Raw genomic sequence first — 20,930 nt, forward strand, 5'->3', positions numbered from 1 at the left:
TATTTCAACTCTGTGCTGCTAAAATGACATCATGACATTATTATTCCTCATGCATTCTTGTAAAACTTTTTCTCTCACTAGAATATGACTTTTTAAAAATATTTTTAATTTGTTCTTGTAAAAATACAAATGTTTTTTCAATTTCTGCTTTCCAACTATTTTAACTTTCTTCTAGTCAATTTTCTTCTCGTAATTATGACTTTAATTACATAATATTCCCATAATATTATAACTTTTTCCTGAAAATAATTTTCAAAAAAATTAACAATTCATTCGTTGATTTGTTTGTTTTTTTTTTATAATATCATGACTTTTAAAAAATAATATTTTTTCATTAATATTTCAACTTTTTGCTGCTAAAATGACATTTTTCCTCATAATATTACGACGTTACTCGTAAAAAGTATTTTTCTGGTGAAATTGCAACTTTTTTCTCTTAATGTTTTGACTTTAAGCTTGTAAAATTACTGATGATTTTTTTTTCATTTTTGCTGCCAATTGTTTTTATTTGTTTGTTTTGTTGATAAATTGTATTTTTACAATGTGCCGCCTGCCAATTAAAAAACAGTCCATCCATCCATCCATTTTCTATACCACTTCTCCTCATTAGGGTCGCGTGGGCATGCTGGAGCCTATCCCAGCTGACTTCGCGTACACCCAAATGACCACTTTGGACACCCTGTTTTAACTGCAGTGCTTTATCAGGCCACTGGAGGGCGACAACGTTCCACAGCAGCAATAATTGACATGCTTTTGGGGGGGGGTGTTATCATGTACTGTAATTGGACCTTTTGTATTTGGATTGAAGTGAGCCTCCAAAACACCTAAATGAAAACATAATAAAAATGTTACGATAGATTATATAGTGTGTCATTACCGAGATTTTGTGGTGTAGAAACAACATTGACACCAACAAAAGAAGAAGACGATGCAATATACCTTTGTGCTTTGGAGTGAAGCATAACAAGGCTATAAAATACACATGGAAGGTGTCAGTAGTGTCAGTAGTTTGGTTATGAATGGATTTAAAATGAGGCACCAAGAGGTTAATGGGAATTGTATTGTTTTAACATAACAAATGTACAATAGTAACCAAAACAGTATTAAACAGTCATTCAAGCCTTAAGAGAAACTTACGACTCTAAATTGTGACTGTCAAGAGCCATACTACGATAATAATGCTGTATTTTGTGGAATTTATACAACAATGTATTATTGTTGTTGTGTGGAGCTATGCTGCATCACCCCGAGGTGTTCCTAATGTTTTGTTCCTTTCGTGTAGCCAAATAAGGCGCACTTCTACATCATGCAAACATAAACTGCTGATTTTGACATTGGTTTTCAATGACAAAACCTAAGCAAAGAGACCGTCAGTGGTACACGCAGGAAAAAACACTGCATGGCTTCTTTTTTTGCTGATGCAGACAACATGGCAACAGGTAAAAGTTAATCTTAGATGAAGTTTATGTAAAGGAGCAAGCCATAAAAAGCTGTATTACTCCAAGAGGGTATTATTGGTTTGCTGCTGCTCGCTGTGGCCCACAGTACATCTACCTGCATCTTATAGAGCCTCTCTATCGTACATGTTAGAGGACATTTAGCATGGTTTTCTTCTGAAAAGTGAAGTTCAAGAGCATTGAGAGGAAAGGTTGAGGATTTAACCAGTGATGGACCTCCCAGGTCTTCTTCAACTTCTGTCGCTTCTTCTTTTGCTTCATGGAAGTCACACTGAAGCTCAGGGTAAGTGATCAATGCAATATAGTATCATAGTCGGTGTAAAATAAGTACGATAAATAACATAGGTTAAAAAATAATGTCATCTCCACAGTAAAATATTCCGATTTCACATGCAATCTTTTCATCATTTGGTGCTTTAGGAAGGCTGATGCCCCCAAAAAAATAAAAAATTTTTAAAAAAGGGTCTATAAAGGGTCAGGCAAAATGATCTGACACATTTGTAGGTTAAATAAAAGGCAAATAAAGTAAAGAAACAAAAAAGTTTTTTATTTTAGAAAAGTACATACTGTATGTTTTTTTTGTATAAGCTAAAAAAATAAATAAATAAAAGTTATTTTTCTGACACAAATTCTATACATATATAATTTGTGTCAGAAAAATATTTTTAAAATGTCACGATTTTTTGTGACAATTTGTTAAACACAATTTGTATCAGAAAAATATTGAAAAAGTCAATAATTGTGTTTAGATTTTCTAAAAAGAAATAAAATGATGTCATAAAAGTGTTTTTATATACTATTTAATTTTTTCTACAACATGAAATTTTTTTGAAAATAAAAAAATGAAACTTTTTTTTATTTTTACATGGTGTATATTTATGTCTTTGAATGTTTAACACACATTTATGAATTTATTAATGGCTTAAAATATTAATATTTTCAAATGCATATTTACTTATCTATTTTCTGTAAAATGTCTTGAGTATACAGTACACTGTATACGGTATACTCTATTTGATATTGTTTAACTGTGTCAAACAATATGAAACATTTTTTACGCACATTTTTCATCTGTATTTATTTTCTCATTAAAAACAAACATTATTTTTTACAACATATCTAAATATGACTTTATGTCAACAATATTTGTATATTGTTCCTTTTAATTAGTATTTATGATTTTTTTTTGTCTTGTTTTCTTGTCATTTGTGACATTTCCAGGGACTTTAGAATGAGTAGTTCTCTTTAATACATAAAAAAAAAATAAAAAAAAAATCTGACTTCACGTTGCACTACAAATATTGTCATTTTTATTACTTTCTAACGTTAATAGCCTTATTTAAAGAAAAAAGCATTCATTCTTGTCATGTTAATGAATGCATTGATTCTTAAGTTTGTTTTATTTATTTATGCACCTTGTTTGATACAAGTTTTTTTTTATATTAATTGTAAGCAAATTCCAAACAGGACATCTTTGTCATATAAAAAGATGGTTGTTGTTGACGCGTTGCGTTCGTATTGTCGCTACAGATCCAAAGTACACATACTGAGTTTACAGTTTGCTGATTCAGTCTGAATGATCTATTTGGGGATGACCGGCACACATGGGTCATAAGATGGGCTGCTCATTCCCGGTGAAGAATTAACTATCCAAATCACATGTTTTCAGGGAGGAAATAACCACTTCCATCATAAAGCACTGTTGTAAACAAGCGGCCATAAACAGCGGTCAGAAACCCTTTCAACAGTCCTGCGTGTAATTGTAGCATTTTTTGTAAAGAGTTGGAGTTATAAATGTTAAATGAACTACATTAAAATGTGTGTTCTCCTGCAGGGAGCTGTGGAAGTGGGGAGTTTCAGTGCACCAGTGGACAATGTATAAACATAGCCTGGAGGTGTGATGGAACTAAAGACTGCACCGATGATTCAGACGAGCTCAACTGTCGTGAGTATTTTTTAATTGTGCAGAAAAAAAAAGAGCACCGTTGAGTCAAATCAATCATATTTCTGCTCTCAACAGCTCCTTCGTCATGCAGCTCACAGCAGTTTAAATGCGTGACAAGCGGCGAATGCATCGATTTGGGTTTTGTCTGCGACGGGGAGGAAGACTGCAAGGACGGCTCAGACGAACAAAGAACATGCGGTACACAGCCTAAGTGAAGGAGGTCGTGACCTTATGGAGTGAAAGAGAATTAAAGTCTGACTTCTCTATTTCGGAATCAAACAGGCGGTCGAACATGCAGCCCGGACAAGTTCACCTGCCAGGAGGGCCAGTGCATCCCTGGTAAATACAAATGTGACCATGTGAAAGACTGTGTGGACAACTCTGACGAAAACAACTGCAGTAAGTTTTAATTGGGAGACCGTTCCATGATTTTATATTTCTATGTATTTTTTCACTAATTCAAATGAATGATTTATTATGATTTAGTGAATTTTCTGTGCATTGAATGATATATTTATTTTGCAGACTATCCACAGTGCACTGAGAAGACGTGCGCCAACGGTGCATGCTACAACCACTCTCAGCATTGCAATGGACTGCAGGACTGCAGAGATGGCTCGGATGAGTTTAACTGCAGTGAGTAAAGAATTACATAATCACAGCAAGAGCACAGATATAAAAGTATGAGAGTATTACATTCCACTTTCCTGCGACTAGCACAGCACAGTACAGAACTGGTGAAAAGTTGTCCCATTGCAATCCTGTAGGCGGCGGTAATGTGTTCTTTATAACAGGTATTGAATACCACCAAATTAACTGAAGGAGAAGACATAGCAACAGTCTGGAGATTGGGAAGACCTGGGTTCGATTCTCCCTTGGGCATTTCTGTGTGGAGTTTGCATGTTCTCCCCGTGCGTGCGTGGGTTTTCTCCGGGTACTCCGGTTTCCTCCCACATTCCAAAAACATGCATGTTAGGTTAATTGGAGACTCTAAATTGCCCATAGGTATGAATGTGAGTGTGAATGCTTGTTTGTCTATATGTGCCCTGCCATTGGCTGGCGACCAGTCCAGGGTGTACACCGCCTGTCGCACGAAGTCAGCTGGGATAGGCTCCAGCATGCCCCCGCGACCCTAATGAGGATGAAGCGGCATAGAAAATGGATGGAGGGATGGAAGACATAGCTGCCGTCTTCCAAACGTTTGGTGTAAATTGGGTGGGTAGTTTAGGCAGAATCGTCCACGTAAAGAAAGACGGAAGTTACACGCAAACGTGAGAGTTGTTAAAAAAAGGATCACCTGTTTGTTTCCAAGAACCGGCAGTACAAAGAAAGCTTTTAGGTATTTGTTTTAAAATACTGTACGCATATAAAATGTGACCGCTACAGCATTAGTTACTTTTACAACAATTGTAGTGCTTAGTTTCGATTGAAACAGTCAGATAAGTATTTAACATGTTTGTTGTTGTAATTTACAGTGGTTTCTGATGCAAAAATATTGGAAACACCTCTCAGTGTGCATATACAGTACAATACCACTGCAAACTAACCGACATTATTGTGACCTCCTTTTTATTCATGACTCCTCTGTGTTTTGATTTTCAGCCACCAAGCATTGCCCCATCCACCAGTATCAGTGTGCCAATGGCTTCTGCATACCCAATCCGTTCGTGTGCGACCACTGGGACGACTGTGGGGACAACAGTGATGAGCAAGGCTGCGGTAAGATGAAAACAGATTGGTCCACTGGTTGTGGACATCAGACTGCTTCCATGTGACTCCTATACGATTCTCCTGCAGTATACCAAAGCTGTAGCGGCGATGAGTTCACGTGTTCGAGCGGCCGTTGTATTCCCCAGCGTTGGGTGTGTGACCACTTTAATGACTGCGGAGACTACAGTGATGAAAAAGGCTGTGGTGAGAACACTTGGGGATTGGAGTTGGATTTCCTATTGTTTTTTTTTTTTTTTCTCCATTGTAACCTAATAATGAATGATGTTGCAGACAGTGACTCCCGAGATTGTTACCCTGGCGAGTGGGGCTGCCCGGGTTCACCAGCTTGTATACCAGTGGGAAAAGTGTGTGATGACAAACCGGACTGTCCTGGTGGAACTGATGAGACCAACTCCACTGCTCAGCAGACCTGCAGTAAGTGATCAAGATGAAGCACTCTTCAGACACTTCATTAGGTACACCTGACTGCAAGGAAACACTGCTTTTCAAACTGTGGTACGAGTTCTATTCTTTTTTTAAAGGCCCTTTGCGAAAATCTTTGTCAACCTAGTGCATAAAAAAACTAGAGAAGCACCACTTCCCCCCGAGAATTGTGATTCACACCAAAATAATAATCCTACATTTTTTGGATCAGTTGCATGTTTTGTGTAACTTGTTGGAAAATAGTCCTGTATTTTTTTTCCCAAATGCTCGGACCATTTTTCGCGGAGTTTTATGCACAAATCCTTAAAATGGCCCTATCTTGCAATGTTAAAGAATCCTTAAAAAATGATACTTAGTCAGCAGGATTGCAGGATTGCTATGCTGCTTTTAAGGACCTACTGCAAAAACATACTGCGTATGACAAGAGCGTGCGTTTTTAGCCATCTGTTGCAAAAATGTTAGTCGCTCACTAGTTTTGATGTCATTCAGAGGTCAGATTTGGCCCTGGAGACGCCGGTTGAATAGCACGGCATGTACTGTAACTGTCCCAAACTTTCATTGGGCTCTAAATGAAGGTTCAAGGGTTGTCAAGTCATACACAGTACATTTTTACAGTAGCTACTGAAGTCTTCTTTATCTCAACTCTCACTGACACACACTTGGTTTAACATTAACCTTTTTCTCAGAGTAGGTCCACTAATCGCCTCCAAATTCGGTGCATGATAGCCGTAAAAGCACTTACAAAAATGATAATGACACCTTTTGCTGAGATTAGAGGCATTAAACTGGAAACGATTGAGTCAGTAAAATGGATTTTTATTATTATTGCTCGCAGGCCTGGAACGCTGCTCAGCCTTGAGCTGCGAGTATCTATGCCATGTGTCTCCACAGGGGGGCACCTGCTACTGCCCTGATGGTTTCATTGTAGGCAATGACAGTCGCTCCTGTGTAGGTGGGTGGAAACGCAATGAATCACTGATGCATTCTTATGGCATAGGGAAATAACAGTAATTGCACGTCTTCGCATTTAGACTACAATGATTGTCAAATCTGGGGCATATGTGACCAGCAATGCGAAGACCGGCCGGGGACGCATCATTGCAGCTGTGCCGATGGCTACTTGCTGGAGCAGGGTCACATCTGCAAGGCCAGTGTGTCAGGTACTGAGGTATTTTCATTGTCATTTCAGACACATCATCTCCATTCTCATCCACAACTTGTTTTCCAGATGGAATGCCGCAGCTCATTTACACAGACGGAGGAGAGGTGATGATGGCCGACATCCACGGCCACTACGTCCAAACTCTGGTGCCTGCTCAGGGAAAAGGTTCCGCTGTCGGTGTAGCGTACCACAGGCACAGTCAGACCGTCTTTTGGAGTGACACACACACCAAAAAGGTCAGCTAGGACTGTAATGTCCACCTTCACATACAAACATAATTTAAAACCCTGTCTTGTATTTTCCAGGTGTATTCTGCCAACTATAATGGAGGTAACATTCGGGAGGTTCTGACCACTGCAGTCCAGAATGTGCAGAACTTGGCGGTGGACTGGATCAACTTCAAATTGTATGTGTTGGAAGCCATGGTGGAGCGCATTGATGTGTGTGACTTTGAAGGAGGGAATCGAGTCACCCTGGTTGCTGAGAACCTGCAGAGTCCTCATGGCCTGGTCCTGGACCCAACAGTAGGGTGGGTTTAAATTGTCATTCTCCTGCACACACTGTATCTGTTTAAATGTCACTCATTTCAGCTTTTATGCTGCAACACAAACAAACAAGGTTCTTTGTGCCGTGTAATTCATACAGAAGAAAATATACAGACATTTACTTTTTGTTTAAATCACATTTTTTTCTAATTAGATTTAATCTGACTTAATGCTTGTTCTCTTTTATTTATTTTAAGTTTCTGATTTGTTTAACTTTATCTTAATTACATATTCAGATTTTAATAATTTTATTTTAATACATTTTTCAGATCTAATCATCTTTTTCTAATCATATTTAAATTAAGTTAAATTTCAGATGTAATTATTTTATTTTAATACATATTTTGATATAATTATCCTTTTGTAGTTTAATTTAAATTAATTTAAAGTTATAATTGGATTTAGTTTAATTTTCTGATTTAATGCTCAATTTCTAATGTATTTTATCACAATTTAATTTTCTTTCATGTTTTTTAAAAATTAATAACAATAATATTAATAATAACAAAACGCGTATTTGGAGACATACACTTTTCATTGGGCAGCGTTAGGGGCAACATATTAGAAACGCCTGCATTGCATTTCATCTGCCAAGCAAAACTAAGCATTCTTGTTTTTATAAGCAAATTTAATGAGATTGTGTTGCTGCCTGTGATTTTATGCTGTATGTCCAGAATGGCACTTTGAACTATTTGTATTGTATTTGTATTTGTACTTTATTTATCCCACAGCGGGGAAATTCACTTGTTACAGCAGCAAGCAAGCAAGATACGCAAGTAAAGAATACAGTGTAAAGAATACATATTGACTACAACATGGTTCAGGTGGTGCAGGTGTTGTAGAGCCTGACAGCGGTCGGTATGAAGGACCTGCGGAACCTCTCCTTCTTACACCGTGGGGGTAACAGTCTGCTGCTGAAGGAGCTGCTAAGGGAACCCACAGTGTCATGTAGCGGGTGAGAGGTGTTGTCCATGATGGATGTCAGCTTAGCCAACATCTTTCTCTCCCCCACTTCCTCCACGGAGTCCAGAGGACCGTCCAGGACAGAGCTCGCTCTCCTGATCAGTCTATTGATCCTTCTCCTGCCCCTGTCCGTGCTGCCCCCTCTCCAGCAGCCCACAGCATAGAAGATGGCTGAGGCCACCATAGAGTCATAAAAGGTCCGTAAGAGAGTCCTGCACACACCAAAGGACCTCAGTCTCCTCAGCAGGTGGAGGCGACTCTGGCCCTTCTTGTAGAGAGCGTGGGTGTTGACGGACCAGTCCAGTTTGTTGTTAAGGTAAACACCCAGGAATTTGTAGCTGTCTACCAACTCTATGTCCGCTCCCTGGATGTTCACCGGTGTGAAGTGAGATGTTTTCCTCTGGAAGTTAATGATCATCTCCTTTGTCTTGCTGGTGTTGAGTTGCAGCTGGTTAAGATCACTCCAGCTGACAAAGTACCTGATGACCGTCCTGTATTCCAGATCGTTCCCCTCTGAAACAGGCTGCAGGATAATCCTCTCCATGGTCTTCATCGGGTGAGAGGTCAAGGCTACAGGCCTGAAGTGGTTAGGCTCCTTGGGACGCGGTGTCTTTGGTATCGGGACCACACAGGAGGTCTTCCACAGGGCCGGGACTTTCTCCAGGCTCAGGCTGAGATTGAACAAGTGCCTGAGAACTCCACAGAGCTGGTCGGCACAGTCCTTGAGGATTCTAGGGCTGATGCCGTCTGGTCCCGGGGCCTTCCTTGCCTTGATCTTCTTCAGCTGACTCCTCACCTGATCATCAGTTATGGAGAGGGGGGTAGAGGATGGCTGGGATGGGGATGTGGGGGTGAAGAGTGGTGAGTTGGTAGGGGAGGGAGGGTGGGCATACTAAATCTGTTGAAAAACAGATTGAGTTCATCTGCCCAGATTCAGCAGGGCCTTAATCTCAGAGGTCACCCAGGGTTTGTTGTTGGGAAAACACCGCACCAACTTGGAGGGCACAGTGTTCTCCACACAGAAGTTGATATAGTCTGTGATGCAGTGCGTCATACTGTCAATGTCACTGCCATAGGGACTACAGAGCGCTTCCCAGTCTGTTGTCTGGAAGCAGTCTCTGAGCCTAGCACTGCTCTCCTCAGACCACTGCTTCACAGGCCTCTTCACAGGGGGTTGTCTATTCACGACTGGAGAGATGGACGAGGTTGTGATCAGAACGACCCAGCGGGGGCAGTGGGGATGAGGTGTATGCATCCTTGATGTTTGCATAAAGCAGGTCCAAAGTTTTATTGTCTCTAGTGTGGCATTTGACATACTGGGTGAAGGTGGGAAGAGCAGAGGACAGGGAAGCATGATTGAAGTCACCATAGATGAGGAGGAGGGATTGGGGGTGCTGGTTCTGAAGTTGAGAGACGATGGTGTGGATCTGCTCTATAGCTGCAGCAGCGACCGCTGAGGGGGGGATGCACACAGTCATAGCAATAACATGTGAAAACTCCCTCGGAAGGTAGTATGGCCGCATGGGCGCATGCTAACCGCTAACAGTTCCACGTCTCTGGTGCACAGTTGCTCTATATTTCTATTTACTTTGTTTCTGTGTTTGCAGTTACATGTTCTTCACCGACAAGGGCATTAGCAATGAGAACATGAAGCTCGAACGGGCTTTCATGGACGGCAGCAACCGTGTGGACCTGGTGAAGACCAGGCTGGGCACTCCAACTGGAATTAGCGTAGATATAGTCACAAAGAGGGTCTACTGGTCTGACAGCCACTTTGACACAGTGGAAACCGTCACTTATCATGGTTTGGACAGGTAAATGCTTATTTCTTGTATGGACATTCATCATTTGCTGTTTTTGACGGACCATTTTGTGGTGTTTCGTGTAGGAAAGTAGTCCTCAACGGTGCAACCCAGTCTCCACATCCTTTCGGAATGGCTGTATTCGAGAACCACGTGTTCTTCACGGATTGGACCAAGATGGGGTTGGTGAGAGCCAACCGCTTCAACGGCAGCAGCCCGGTGCTCCTCTATCGTACCGCCAAGCGACCAGGCCATGTTGTTGTCTCTCACTCTATCCTGCAGCCCATTGGTAAGGACATGAACCCCCAAAGTGTAGGAGTGGACAGTACAGTGATCTTAACTAAGTCAACCTTGTCATCCAGTGATGAACCCTTGCGGAAGACACAACGGTGGCTGTCAGCACATTTGTGTCCTGAGCCACCGCACGGACAATGATGGTTTGGGATACCGCTGCAAGTGTCGCCACGGTTACGACCTGCAGTCAGACCTTCACACTTGTTTCAGTGAGTACTGCACTTTTTTTCTATATTTCTAAAGAATGTTTTGGCAGTACACTAATAATCTCTTGCTTTTTAAACAGAGATAAAGCACTACTTGTTGGTTGCCACCTCTCTGGCCCTGCGAGGGATCCCGCTCACCATCTCCCTCCAAGAAGACGTCACCCTGCCCCTCACAGGGCTCGCCTCGTCTTTTTCTGGCTCTGCTGTGGAGTTTGATGGCCAAGAGGAGGTGATTTTCTACAATGACAGGTCAAAAGGCCTTGTCTATAAGTCCAACCTCAATGGCACAGGTGAGTGTTGATCTGTTGAAATGATCACTATTACCGTAAATAGACACCCCGGCGGTTATTTGCATTTATAGACCACGCAACCGGCTACTATAGGAGACTGCAGGTAATTAAAAAGTGGTGTTAATTGTGTCACAATCTGCGTCATTGCCTGCGTGACAGCTCATTTGTTCCCTTTTTATGCCTTAGTTCCTGTTTGATGCCTTTATTTTGTAGTACTTGCTGTTTTGCAATTGTAAGTGTTTTTTTATGCTTTGCTTTTCCTGTTTCAATCGCAACTGCTGCCAATTTACGCTTGTATTTAGTTCTGCCTCGCTCTCCCTCGTTTGTTTGAACATTGTTGTGTATTGCTCTTGTGTGGATTCCGGCCGCCGCACTGTATACATTTACCTACTTTTGGTCATCATCTCTGCATCTTGGGGTTCTCGCCAGTATTACCACCACGCCAACATGTGACAGAATGCGCTAACCAGACGAAGGCGACCTCGTGGAAATGGTGCAGGTCTTTAAGGCGATGGTGAGGAGGAGTGTGCTAGGTTTACCCCGGAGGAGTTGGAGGATATGGTTTGGGGGCTAGACGGCACGCTCATCCCAATGGCGTGGGTGTATCCAGGGCCCCCCATGGACAAACCAAACCGAGGGGATGACGCCAGCACGCCAAACTCAAGCTGTCCTCCACCGTTGCCTCTGGTGCAACACGATGAGGAGTGCAGCACACATTCCCCTCCCGTTCCTCTCCGCCGCTGCCCTCGTCCTCTCCCGCCTTGCTTCCAGTGCAACGGCAAGAGAGCCGTGTTCCAATTCCCGCACCACGATGCTCCGAGCTCAAGCTGTCCTCTTTAGTTCCCCTGCGGCTTCCCACGCAGCATCAAGAGGTCAGTTCTCCTCCCACTCCTGCGCCTTGTCTCAAGAAACTTCAGACTCGCCCCGTGCCTGCTCCACGCGGTCTGAAGCGCGCCTCCCCCCATTCTTCACCAAGCCACTTCAAGCTTCTTACCCCTCCCCCCAAAGCCACCAGTTCCTCCGGCCAGGGGGTTGGAGCAGGAGGAATCACTAACCTTCCTCCAGGCCCCCTTTCACCCGCAGTGGACGACGTCTGGGAACCACCTTTGGAAGTGGGGGCTAGTGTCAGTAGCTGTGCAACTGGCGCCTGTGGAGGGGGTCGGTGGAGGGGGTCTGCTGTGCGACTGTGGAAGCACAGTCCACTCCCCGTCCCGAATGCCAAGAAGCACAGCTCACTCCTGCACCTGCGAATCAAGACGCAAGGGTTCACTCCTGCTGGCCAAGACTCACAGCCTGCACCTCCTTCTGCAAGCCAGGAGGTGCAGTTCCTTCTTCCTCCTGCTAACTAAGACTCACAGCCCGCTCCTCCTTCCGCACCCCAGGTGGCGCAGTTCATTCTTCCGCCTGCTGGCCAAAACACACAGCTCGCTTCTGTTCCTGCAAGTCAGGACGTACAGCCCACTGCAGCAGCCCAGAAAGCAGTGTCGGCTCCTTGTGCTGCTTCTTCACCGTCACGTCATGTGGACGAGACGTCATCTCTTTCCACTCAGCGTCTGGCTGAGACGTTGCTTCCCTCCGCTTCGTGTCTGGCCGAGACGTTGCTTCTCTCCGCTTCGTGTCTGGCCGAGACGTTGCCTCCTTCTGCTCCTCATCAGGCTGAAGACAAGCGGCCTCCAGCACCTGTATAGGCTTCACGCCAGCCTCCTTCAGGTCTTACACCCGCTTCACGGCTGCTCTCCTGCTCACATGCATCAGTGACGCATGACTTGCAGCTGTCCAACTCCAGTCTCCGCCTCTCATGCCGTTCCGGCCGTCCCCCACTGGGGTCCCGTCGGTTTCTCTATGCTTGCCTTCCCAGCTGACTCCCGGAAGAGTCTTGCCAGCGTGCCAAGCTCTGCGTCCCGGTCGGGGGGGGGTACTGCCATTTCTGTTCCCTTTTTATGCCTTATTTCCTGTTTGATGCCTTTATTTTGCAGTACTTCCTGTTCAATTGCACTATCTGCCAATTTGAGTTACGCTTGTATTTAGTTCTCTCTCGTGCTCCTTTGTTTGTTGGAGCATTGTCGTGTGGATTCCTGCCGCTGCAGCTTTAAATATTAAAAAACTTTTACCCGCACGTTGGGTTCTCTTCTCTCGCATCCTGGGGTCGTGCCACAACACCACAATGCCAAGACGTGGTAAATTGGATTATTTGTGGTATTAATATTTTTATATTCCAAATTGTGTCCCACCTAACTGACACTGGATAGTCCTAAAATATTGTTTCATTCTCCTCTCAGTTCAACAGATTTTGACAGGCTACAGGGTTGGATCAATTGATGCTATGGCCTATGACTGGACTTCCAAAGTTTTGTTCTGGACCTCTAACTCCTTCAAGACAGTGGTGGCCTTCAGAATCACAGACAAGTCCATGAAAGACGTTGTCACCGGATTAAGGACCCCAAAGGGACTTGCAGTGCATCCCGGTGCCGGGTGAGTCTTCACTTGGAGCTACTAGTTGAGGTCCTCGTACGTTTTTAAAAATATGATATGTTCTTGTTTCTGTGTGTGTAGCTACTTGTTTTGGTCCGACACGTATCGCCCAGCGGTGATCATGAGAGCTTACTCTGATGGCAGCAATGGAGTTCCTTTGGTCAACACAACACTTGGGTGGCCATATGGACTTGCTCTTGACTATTTGTGAGATGTAGTATAATGCAATATTAGTCATTGTCCACAAGAAGCAAATGTTTATAATGACGTTTTTGTGTGCCTGCAACAGACAGGACCGCTTGTATTGGGTCGACTCCCTCTTGGACCAGATTGGACACATTGACATTCAAGGCAACAACAGACAGACCTTCAGCAATATTGGACAGATCACACAACCGTATTCACTGACTGTTTATTCAGGTCTGTCTTATTACTGAAGTGTATACTAAATGGACAAAACATTAGGAACACCTGTACATGCTCAAACAAGAGCTTCAAGAGCTGTGTCAGAAATTCTGCCTTTACAAACATAGTAATGAGAATTATTACTGCAATTATATTTTGCCTTTCTCATGTAGCTAAGTGGCAAACATTAGAAACTCGCAATATGATGTTAAATCAGTATCAGAATTGATTTATGGTGTAGAAAAAAGTATTACAAATATATGTTAATATCTACGTGCATAAGAAAAGTACAGGAAATCAAATAAGTTTGTAATGATTAAGTTAAATACAATACAATAGATAAATTGTGCAATTAATACATCTCTATATATAGAGTATATATTTTAAATTTATTTTTAACAAATTAATAACTCATGTAGTGGACTAAAAACAATTGTGCGTGTGTTCTGATGCCAAAATCAGATTTTTTTTTCAGTCTATGTACAAATACACAAAAATGCATAACATAATGGTGCTTATAATGGAAATAAAATGGAAATGAACATAAATTGAATTTAAATAAAAACAATTTAAATAAAAAAAATTGATATTAAATTCAATACCTCTCCATAAGAATATATATTATGTATATATATTTTTAAATATATATATATATATATATATATATATATATATATACACATTTATTTGATGCCATAAAGCATAATGATTCTCAAAGCAAGACACCTGAGATTGTCACCTAGTGGTGTTTTATAAGTAAGAATTAATGTGTTAATTAATGAGTTAATTAATTGTACACGCAGTAAGTTAATTTCTGGTTGGATACTGGCTGTAATTCAATTTAAAAAACAAACTAATGTTGTGGTCAGGGAGTTTATTTGATGTCGTCATACAATTTAACCAAACAAGCTTTGGTTTTTCAGAGCGCAAGAGCACATTAAAACCATGTATTTGTGTCCTGTAGACTACCTGTACGTCGTCGATACACGGACCAGAGCAATATTTGAGCTGAGGAAGAGGGATGGAGGAGGTAACATGATGATCAGACAAGGAATCAACGGAATTTGGAAGGTCAAGGCCTACACAGCCGACCTCTATAGTAGTAAGTTCACATGAAGTGATGTCTGTGACTTTCCTACAATAAACACCTGCTGACTGCCGTGTCACTTTTATACTGTTAGATATCAATAGTCGCTGCAATGCCGTGGCAAACGGGCGCTGCAGTCACTTCTGCTTCCCGACTCCGTCCTACAGCCGCGTGTGTGGCTGTCCGTACGGCATGAAGCTGCAGATCAACCAGATGGACTGCGTCAAGGACGACAGCGTTCCGCCACCGGATAACAACTGCGGCGACTACGCCTCTGAGTGTGACGAGGGGCGATGCATATCCAACTCTTACTTCTGCGATGGCTATTTGGACTGCGTGGATAAGTCTGATGAGGCCAACTGCACAGACACAGGTGCAGGAACACAGCAACCTTAATATGGTAAAAGCTGCATGGTACATATATTTTTGCTTCCCAACATCCAGGAGCAACCTGCTCTCCCAGTGCCTTCACCTGCAACAACAAGCATTGCATCATGTCCTGGTGGCACTGTGATGGCACAGACGACTGTGGCGACGGCTCGGATGAAATAAACTGTCCCACTCGAGTGCCCACCACCTGTTCGTCTCATTCATTCACCTGCGATAACAACAGATGCATTTCCAGTGCGTGGTTGTGCGACGGCGACAACGACTGTGGAGACGGCTCTGATGAGCACAACTGCAGTAAGTTCCCATCAAGCCCAAGCATAAGAAAGCAAGAGAGGCAGCAGATTATTCTCCATCACATTTCAGCAACTATTTTAATATATCTTCTCGAGGAATGAATGTTTAAAATGGCAAGCACTCACATTGTTATTTTACAATAAGGGATGTCCCGATCCACATTTTTTGGCTTCCGATCCCATTTGCAGATCCCATTTGCCGATCGTACCGATCCGGTACCGATCGTTTTTTTTTGTTTGTTTGTTTGTTTTAATAGTAATAAGCTTTTGTTACAAACATGAATTTGTGGAATTGGATATGGTAATGAAACAGAATTTACTTTTTTATTACTCAGCATGACAAACAATATTGTAACCAACAATATTTTTTAGAATTGAGTTTTTTACCTTTTCCACTTATTTTACCAGTTTAGTGAGTGTGCTATTTGGGTTACTGAATAAAATGTCCATGAATGAAATGCAAAAATCTTTACATTTATTGATGCAACATCATTGGCCCATTTTGTCCAGTCATTGAGAAATGGATGTAGCTTAGCTAACTTTTCTAATGGGATGTCAGCCTCAGCACATATTGCTACAAAATCTTCAACAAGCTGCAATGCCCGTGCTTGTGATTAAGGAAGATGTCGTCGCAGATGTAATTCCAATCACAACACCATTATTTTGTTTACACAATTAGACAAATGTGACAAAGAGCGCTCTTATTTTGAAGGCCGGAATGTGTAGTGTGTGTTGAGAATTGCAATTGACGGTTGAGACGCGCTGGGTGCAAGAATAAACGTGCCCCTCGTCTTTTTTCACTCAGAAACTGCACGCCATCAGTGGGCAGTGTAGAATGGTTCTTACATTAAAGCAGTAAAACACAACACGGTGAAATTGTACTCATCCAGCCCGAGACGCACACACACACAGCTGCACTAGCTAAACTAAGTGAACCCCGCTAGCTTACATTCACGCTCCGTAAGAGAGGAGTTTCCAAGATTTTTCACCGCCTTACGACGTGTTTCGTAGTGTTTGTGCGGTCCCTATATCATAAGCAACCAGCGTATAGAGGATCACTTCCCGTGTGAGCTCCCAATACTATGAAGCTGCAGTCCTGGCACAGTGAGAGGGAACTACCGCTGTAGCTACGGAGCCGAATATCCAACGTCCAACGTGAAACTAGCTTCACCACGGTACACCGCAGACATGTCTGCATGGTGGTGTTGTGTTTTCCTCTTCTCGCGGGTGAAGCGAGTTGAGTGGCAACCATCTTTGAGGCGCATTACTGCATCTACCATGTTGGAGTGTGGCTCAGAGTTATGAACGTGATACGACAACCGGATCCGACCAATCTCGCGGCGGAAGCCGATATTATCCGACCTTCATCAATACAGCGGATCAGCAGCCCATCCCGATTCTGAAGAACGGATCGGGACATCCCTATTTACAGTACAACACTCTAAATGCAAAATGTTTGAACTGCACCTAACAGCATTGTGATTTCAGATCATTCAAATACTGTAGGTGGTAGAAAACAGACACACAGGCAATAATAATGCAGGCAATAATGTCACGCCATTTCATAGCACTCATCCTCCATGTAGGACGGTAGCTACAATATGCTGTGATGTATCAACCTATTCTGTCCTCAGATTCCACCATCACCACCTGTTCGCCTGCCTACTTCCTGTGTCCCGACCACCGTTGCATACACAACTCGTACGTGTGCGATGGCGACCAGGACTGCTTGGATGGATCGGATGAGAAAAACTGCGGTAGAAATAATTCATTTGTTGTCAACGTATTTGTTTTCGTTGCATGGCGCTAATGGATTTTTGTGTCTTATAGAGTTTCCCTGCACATCCTATGAGTTTGCCTGCGCCAGTGGCGACCAGTGTGTTAGTAACAGTTATCACTGTGACGGTGTCTTTGACTGTAGGGACCATTCTGATGAGCGAAACTGTCGTAAGTCAACCCACTTATGTTTGAAAGTTTTTTTTTACTGAACCAATACATGCAGTTCAGATTTCATTATCCCACAATGTTTGTGCCCCTCTAGCCACTCGAGGCCCGGGCCTGTGCCACAACGACGAGTTCCAGTGTCAAACTGACGGCGTTTGCGTCCCGGACGAGTGGGAGTGTGATGGCCATCCCGATTGCGAGGACGGTTCAGATGAGCACATCTCCTGCCCTCCTGTCACCTGTGGGTCCAGCTACTTCCAGTGCCCTAACAAGATTTGCATCCCAAAATACTGGCTGTGCGACGGCGAGAACGACTGCCGAGACATGAGCGACGAGCAGAACTGTCCCACGCCTCCATTCCAATGTCCTGGCGGCCAGTGGTTGTGTCCCACTGACCAGGTGTGCATCATGCAAGACAAAGTGTGCGACGGCCAGAAAGACTGCCCTAATGGAGCGGACGAGTCACCTGTCTGCAGTAAGTCACTCTTTATTTATGATATTTAATTGAATGCTTTAATTATAAATTGCAGCCATTTCTCTGCCTTCAACCCAACTGTACGAGGCAGCTGGGCACCCCACACTCACCTATTGTATGTCTATGGGCCGATAAAAAACACACTTGAGATGCCACTGCTTTCAACTAATAATTTTCATTGCCTTTGTTTCCAAAATGCTTGCGAATTTGGGAATACGTAGGGGCTCCACTCACTGACTTTTGTGTCATGAGTTGATGCAAAATATAACATTTACAATATGATTTACTTTATTTTCAGGCCATTATGATATTCACATCTGGAAGATCAGTATCAGAATAGTTTAGAATACAGTGTTTTAATGCACTTTTTAACATTCCAAACGTATACATGAAAATACGTTTAAAAAAACAAAGTAAAACTACTTGCCCTTTGGAGATTTAATGCTGTGAAAACTAAATGAAACTATAGTACTAGAAACTACTCACCCTTTAAAGATGCCTGAGATGGTTAATACTGTCACCTAGTGGTGTTGTATGGGTATTGCTGGAAGACCCGTGTCAGAATAATTTACAATACATTGTTTTCGGTAGCAGTCTTAACTCACAATGCAGCTTCGTGGTGTTTTATAGGTATTGCCTGACGATCAGTGTCAAAATAATTTAGAATAGTGTTTAAGTTAACACTTTTAACTAGGGATGTCCGATATTCGCTTTTTTGCTGCTAACCAATATGCCGATATTGTCCAACTCTCAAATTCCGATTCTGATATCAACCGATACCGTAATGTGTAACATCAAATATCTCCTGTCGTGGAATTAAAACAGTCCGCAATCAGCTTCTCAACGTGTCTGTAAACAACATTGTACAAAATTGTGAAACATCTAAAAAATACTTGCGATTGGGCATGACAAAGCGTGGCTCCAGCAACTCCACGTTTGGTGAATCCTGCCTCTTGCGCGAAAGAAAAGGGCGATACACTCATTTTCCGATTGATGGCTTTCATCCTGGGAATTGCAAATATTGAAGGAAGTCTTGGTTCCGCCTCGCATAACCAACGCTTTGCAGTCATTGCAAATTGCAAGTTAAATATCCGACGGAGACACTCCAAACCACAAACAACGTTAGTCAGGCACAGAGCGAGCACGCTTGTTCCTGCAGCCACCAAGGCTTATTTACACGCTTCATGACGTGGTTTGGTGAGGTCAACATTTGCGTGCCGGCTCCGTCGTACAGGAGCCCATAGGCCTATATACAGAAGTTTTTAAAATTGGTTTTCATTTTCGGGAAAAACCCAAAACCGATATTGCATTTTAATGCCACTATTGGTAGGCCAATATTATCGGACATCTCTAGTTAAACCTAAATAAAACTTTTAAAAAGTAATGTGAAACTGCTCACCCTTTGATGATGCCAGAGAACACTTAATGCTGCCGCCTAGTGTTTTTTTTATATTTAGGTATTGCTGGAAGATCCATGTCAAAATAATTTATAATACAGTGTTTTAGGTGACAGACAAATATGAAAATAAGCTTATATTGTACTGAACCCATGACTATGTCGTGGTAAGTTAGTTCCTAGTTCTGTGGTTATCATCACCTCTCTCCTTTGTACTGTAAGTTCCACTGTCCCATAAAGCTTGCAGTATTAACAATAGGCTAGATTGTTAATACTGATTGGCTGATGTATCATTCCACAAAGACGAGGAAGACTGTATGCTAAACAATGGCGGCTGCAGCCACATCTACATGCAAGAACCCTTCAGGCCCGAGTGCAGGAACACAAAATATATATATTAATAATAATAAAAAAGTGCAAGAAATAAAATAAGTATGTAATGATGAAAGGAGGTACAATATAATAGGTAAATTAATTAATACCTCTCCATGTATACTATATATATTGTTTTGTTAAATTATTTTTAACTAATTAATAACTCATGTAGTGGATAAAATACAATTGTACAGGTGCCCCTAATACCAAGATCAGAATTTTTTGCTTAAAAAATGCATAATATAGTGGTGCTTATAATGTAAATAAAAAAAATAATGCAATAATTAAATAAAGTAGAATTACTTAAAAAAATAGTGCAGTGGTTATCATCACCTCTCTCCTTTGTAAGTTCCACTGTACCCACATTACATCCCACTGTACCCACTGTACATCCATTGGTAATATTAATTGGCTGTTGTATCATTCCACAAAGACGAGGACGACTGCATACTAAACAACGGCGGCTGCAGCCACATCTGCATTCAAGGACCGTTCGGGGCTGAGTGCAGCTGTCTCCCGGGTTTCCAGCTGCTCAACGACTCCAAGACCTGCGATGATATCAATGAGTGTCTCATCCCGGGTTTCTGCAGCCAGAAGTGCTACAATGAGAGAGGAAGCTTCCGCTGTTACTGCTCTGAAGGTTACCTTCTGGAGCCCGATGGACGCACCTGCAAAGCTACAGGTGGGCTTGAATGAGGAGCTAATGCAGCATCTAATGCATTTGATTGACCTCTCCTGCCCCATTTTAGACCGTCTAGCAGCCGTGCTTCTGGTGGCCAAGCGTAGCCAGGTCATAGCCAACAAGATCAATGCAAACCCTCCACAGATCAGTCCAGTGGTGGCTGGTTCAAACATTGTGTCTGTGGACTTTGACCGCGTGACTTCCAGGATCTATTGGGCCGACGCCACCCTGAAGAAGATTTGGAGTGCTTACCAAAATGGAACTGACAGAAAGGAAGTAAGATGATGTGGAGTGGGTCACTTGTCACTGAAATAGGTTTTGTCATGATGGTCAGTGTTCAATGTGTTGCCTCTTCCAGATTTTTTCTAGTGGTCTGATGGTGCCAGAGAGCATCGCTGTGGACTGGGTGGGCAGGAACCTCTATTGGACCGACTCCGTCATGGAGAACATCGAAGTGTCCACTCTGGACGGTCGCTTCCGTAAAGTGCTCCTCACCAAAAACGTCACAAGCCCCCGCGGCCTGGTTTTAGACCCTCGTAACTAGTAAGAACACATGGTTGTGGAAATGTTTTGTCTGCTTGCTTGTTAATTAA

The 20,930-nt window shown here is 42.6% G+C and overlaps 1 protein-coding gene across 1 annotated transcript in view; it reads left to right on the forward strand.

Annotated features, from left to right (window-relative positions):
* Window positions 1-1,667: 1,667 nt before the first annotated feature.
* Window positions 1,668-20,930, forward strand: part of lrp2b (low density lipoprotein receptor-related protein 2b) — a 47,283-nt gene continuing 28,020 nt past the window's right edge. The window contains exons 1-28 of the mRNA XM_054800933.1: window positions 1,668-1,740; window positions 3,292-3,402; window positions 3,478-3,600; window positions 3,685-3,801; window positions 3,928-4,038; window positions 5,005-5,121; window positions 5,200-5,316; window positions 5,404-5,547; window positions 6,392-6,508; window positions 6,588-6,716; window positions 6,785-6,954; window positions 7,024-7,247; window positions 9,834-10,040; window positions 10,115-10,317; window positions 10,391-10,531; window positions 10,609-10,818; window positions 13,098-13,290; window positions 13,372-13,497; window positions 13,580-13,710; window positions 14,660-14,797; window positions 14,877-15,155; window positions 15,227-15,466; window positions 17,100-17,222; window positions 17,296-17,412; window positions 17,507-17,884; window positions 20,089-20,337; window positions 20,405-20,613; window positions 20,696-20,880. Coding sequence (XP_054656908.1) covers window positions 1,668-1,740; window positions 3,292-3,402; window positions 3,478-3,600; window positions 3,685-3,801; window positions 3,928-4,038; window positions 5,005-5,121; window positions 5,200-5,316; window positions 5,404-5,547; window positions 6,392-6,508; window positions 6,588-6,716; window positions 6,785-6,954; window positions 7,024-7,247; window positions 9,834-10,040; window positions 10,115-10,317; window positions 10,391-10,531; window positions 10,609-10,818; window positions 13,098-13,290; window positions 13,372-13,497; window positions 13,580-13,710; window positions 14,660-14,797; window positions 14,877-15,155; window positions 15,227-15,466; window positions 17,100-17,222; window positions 17,296-17,412; window positions 17,507-17,884; window positions 20,089-20,337; window positions 20,405-20,613; window positions 20,696-20,880 — 4,682 coding nt within the window. The remainder of the gene's footprint in view (window positions 1,741-3,291; window positions 3,403-3,477; window positions 3,601-3,684; window positions 3,802-3,927; window positions 4,039-5,004; window positions 5,122-5,199; window positions 5,317-5,403; window positions 5,548-6,391; window positions 6,509-6,587; window positions 6,717-6,784; window positions 6,955-7,023; window positions 7,248-9,833; window positions 10,041-10,114; window positions 10,318-10,390; window positions 10,532-10,608; window positions 10,819-13,097; window positions 13,291-13,371; window positions 13,498-13,579; window positions 13,711-14,659; window positions 14,798-14,876; window positions 15,156-15,226; window positions 15,467-17,099; window positions 17,223-17,295; window positions 17,413-17,506; window positions 17,885-20,088; window positions 20,338-20,404; window positions 20,614-20,695; window positions 20,881-20,930) is intronic.

The sequence above is a fragment of the Dunckerocampus dactyliophorus genome, chromosome 2 (genome assembly GCF_027744805.1).
Source record: "Dunckerocampus dactyliophorus isolate RoL2022-P2 chromosome 2, RoL_Ddac_1.1, whole genome shotgun sequence".
NCBI classification, from domain to species: Eukaryota; Metazoa; Chordata; class Actinopteri; order Syngnathiformes; family Syngnathidae; genus Dunckerocampus; species Dunckerocampus dactyliophorus.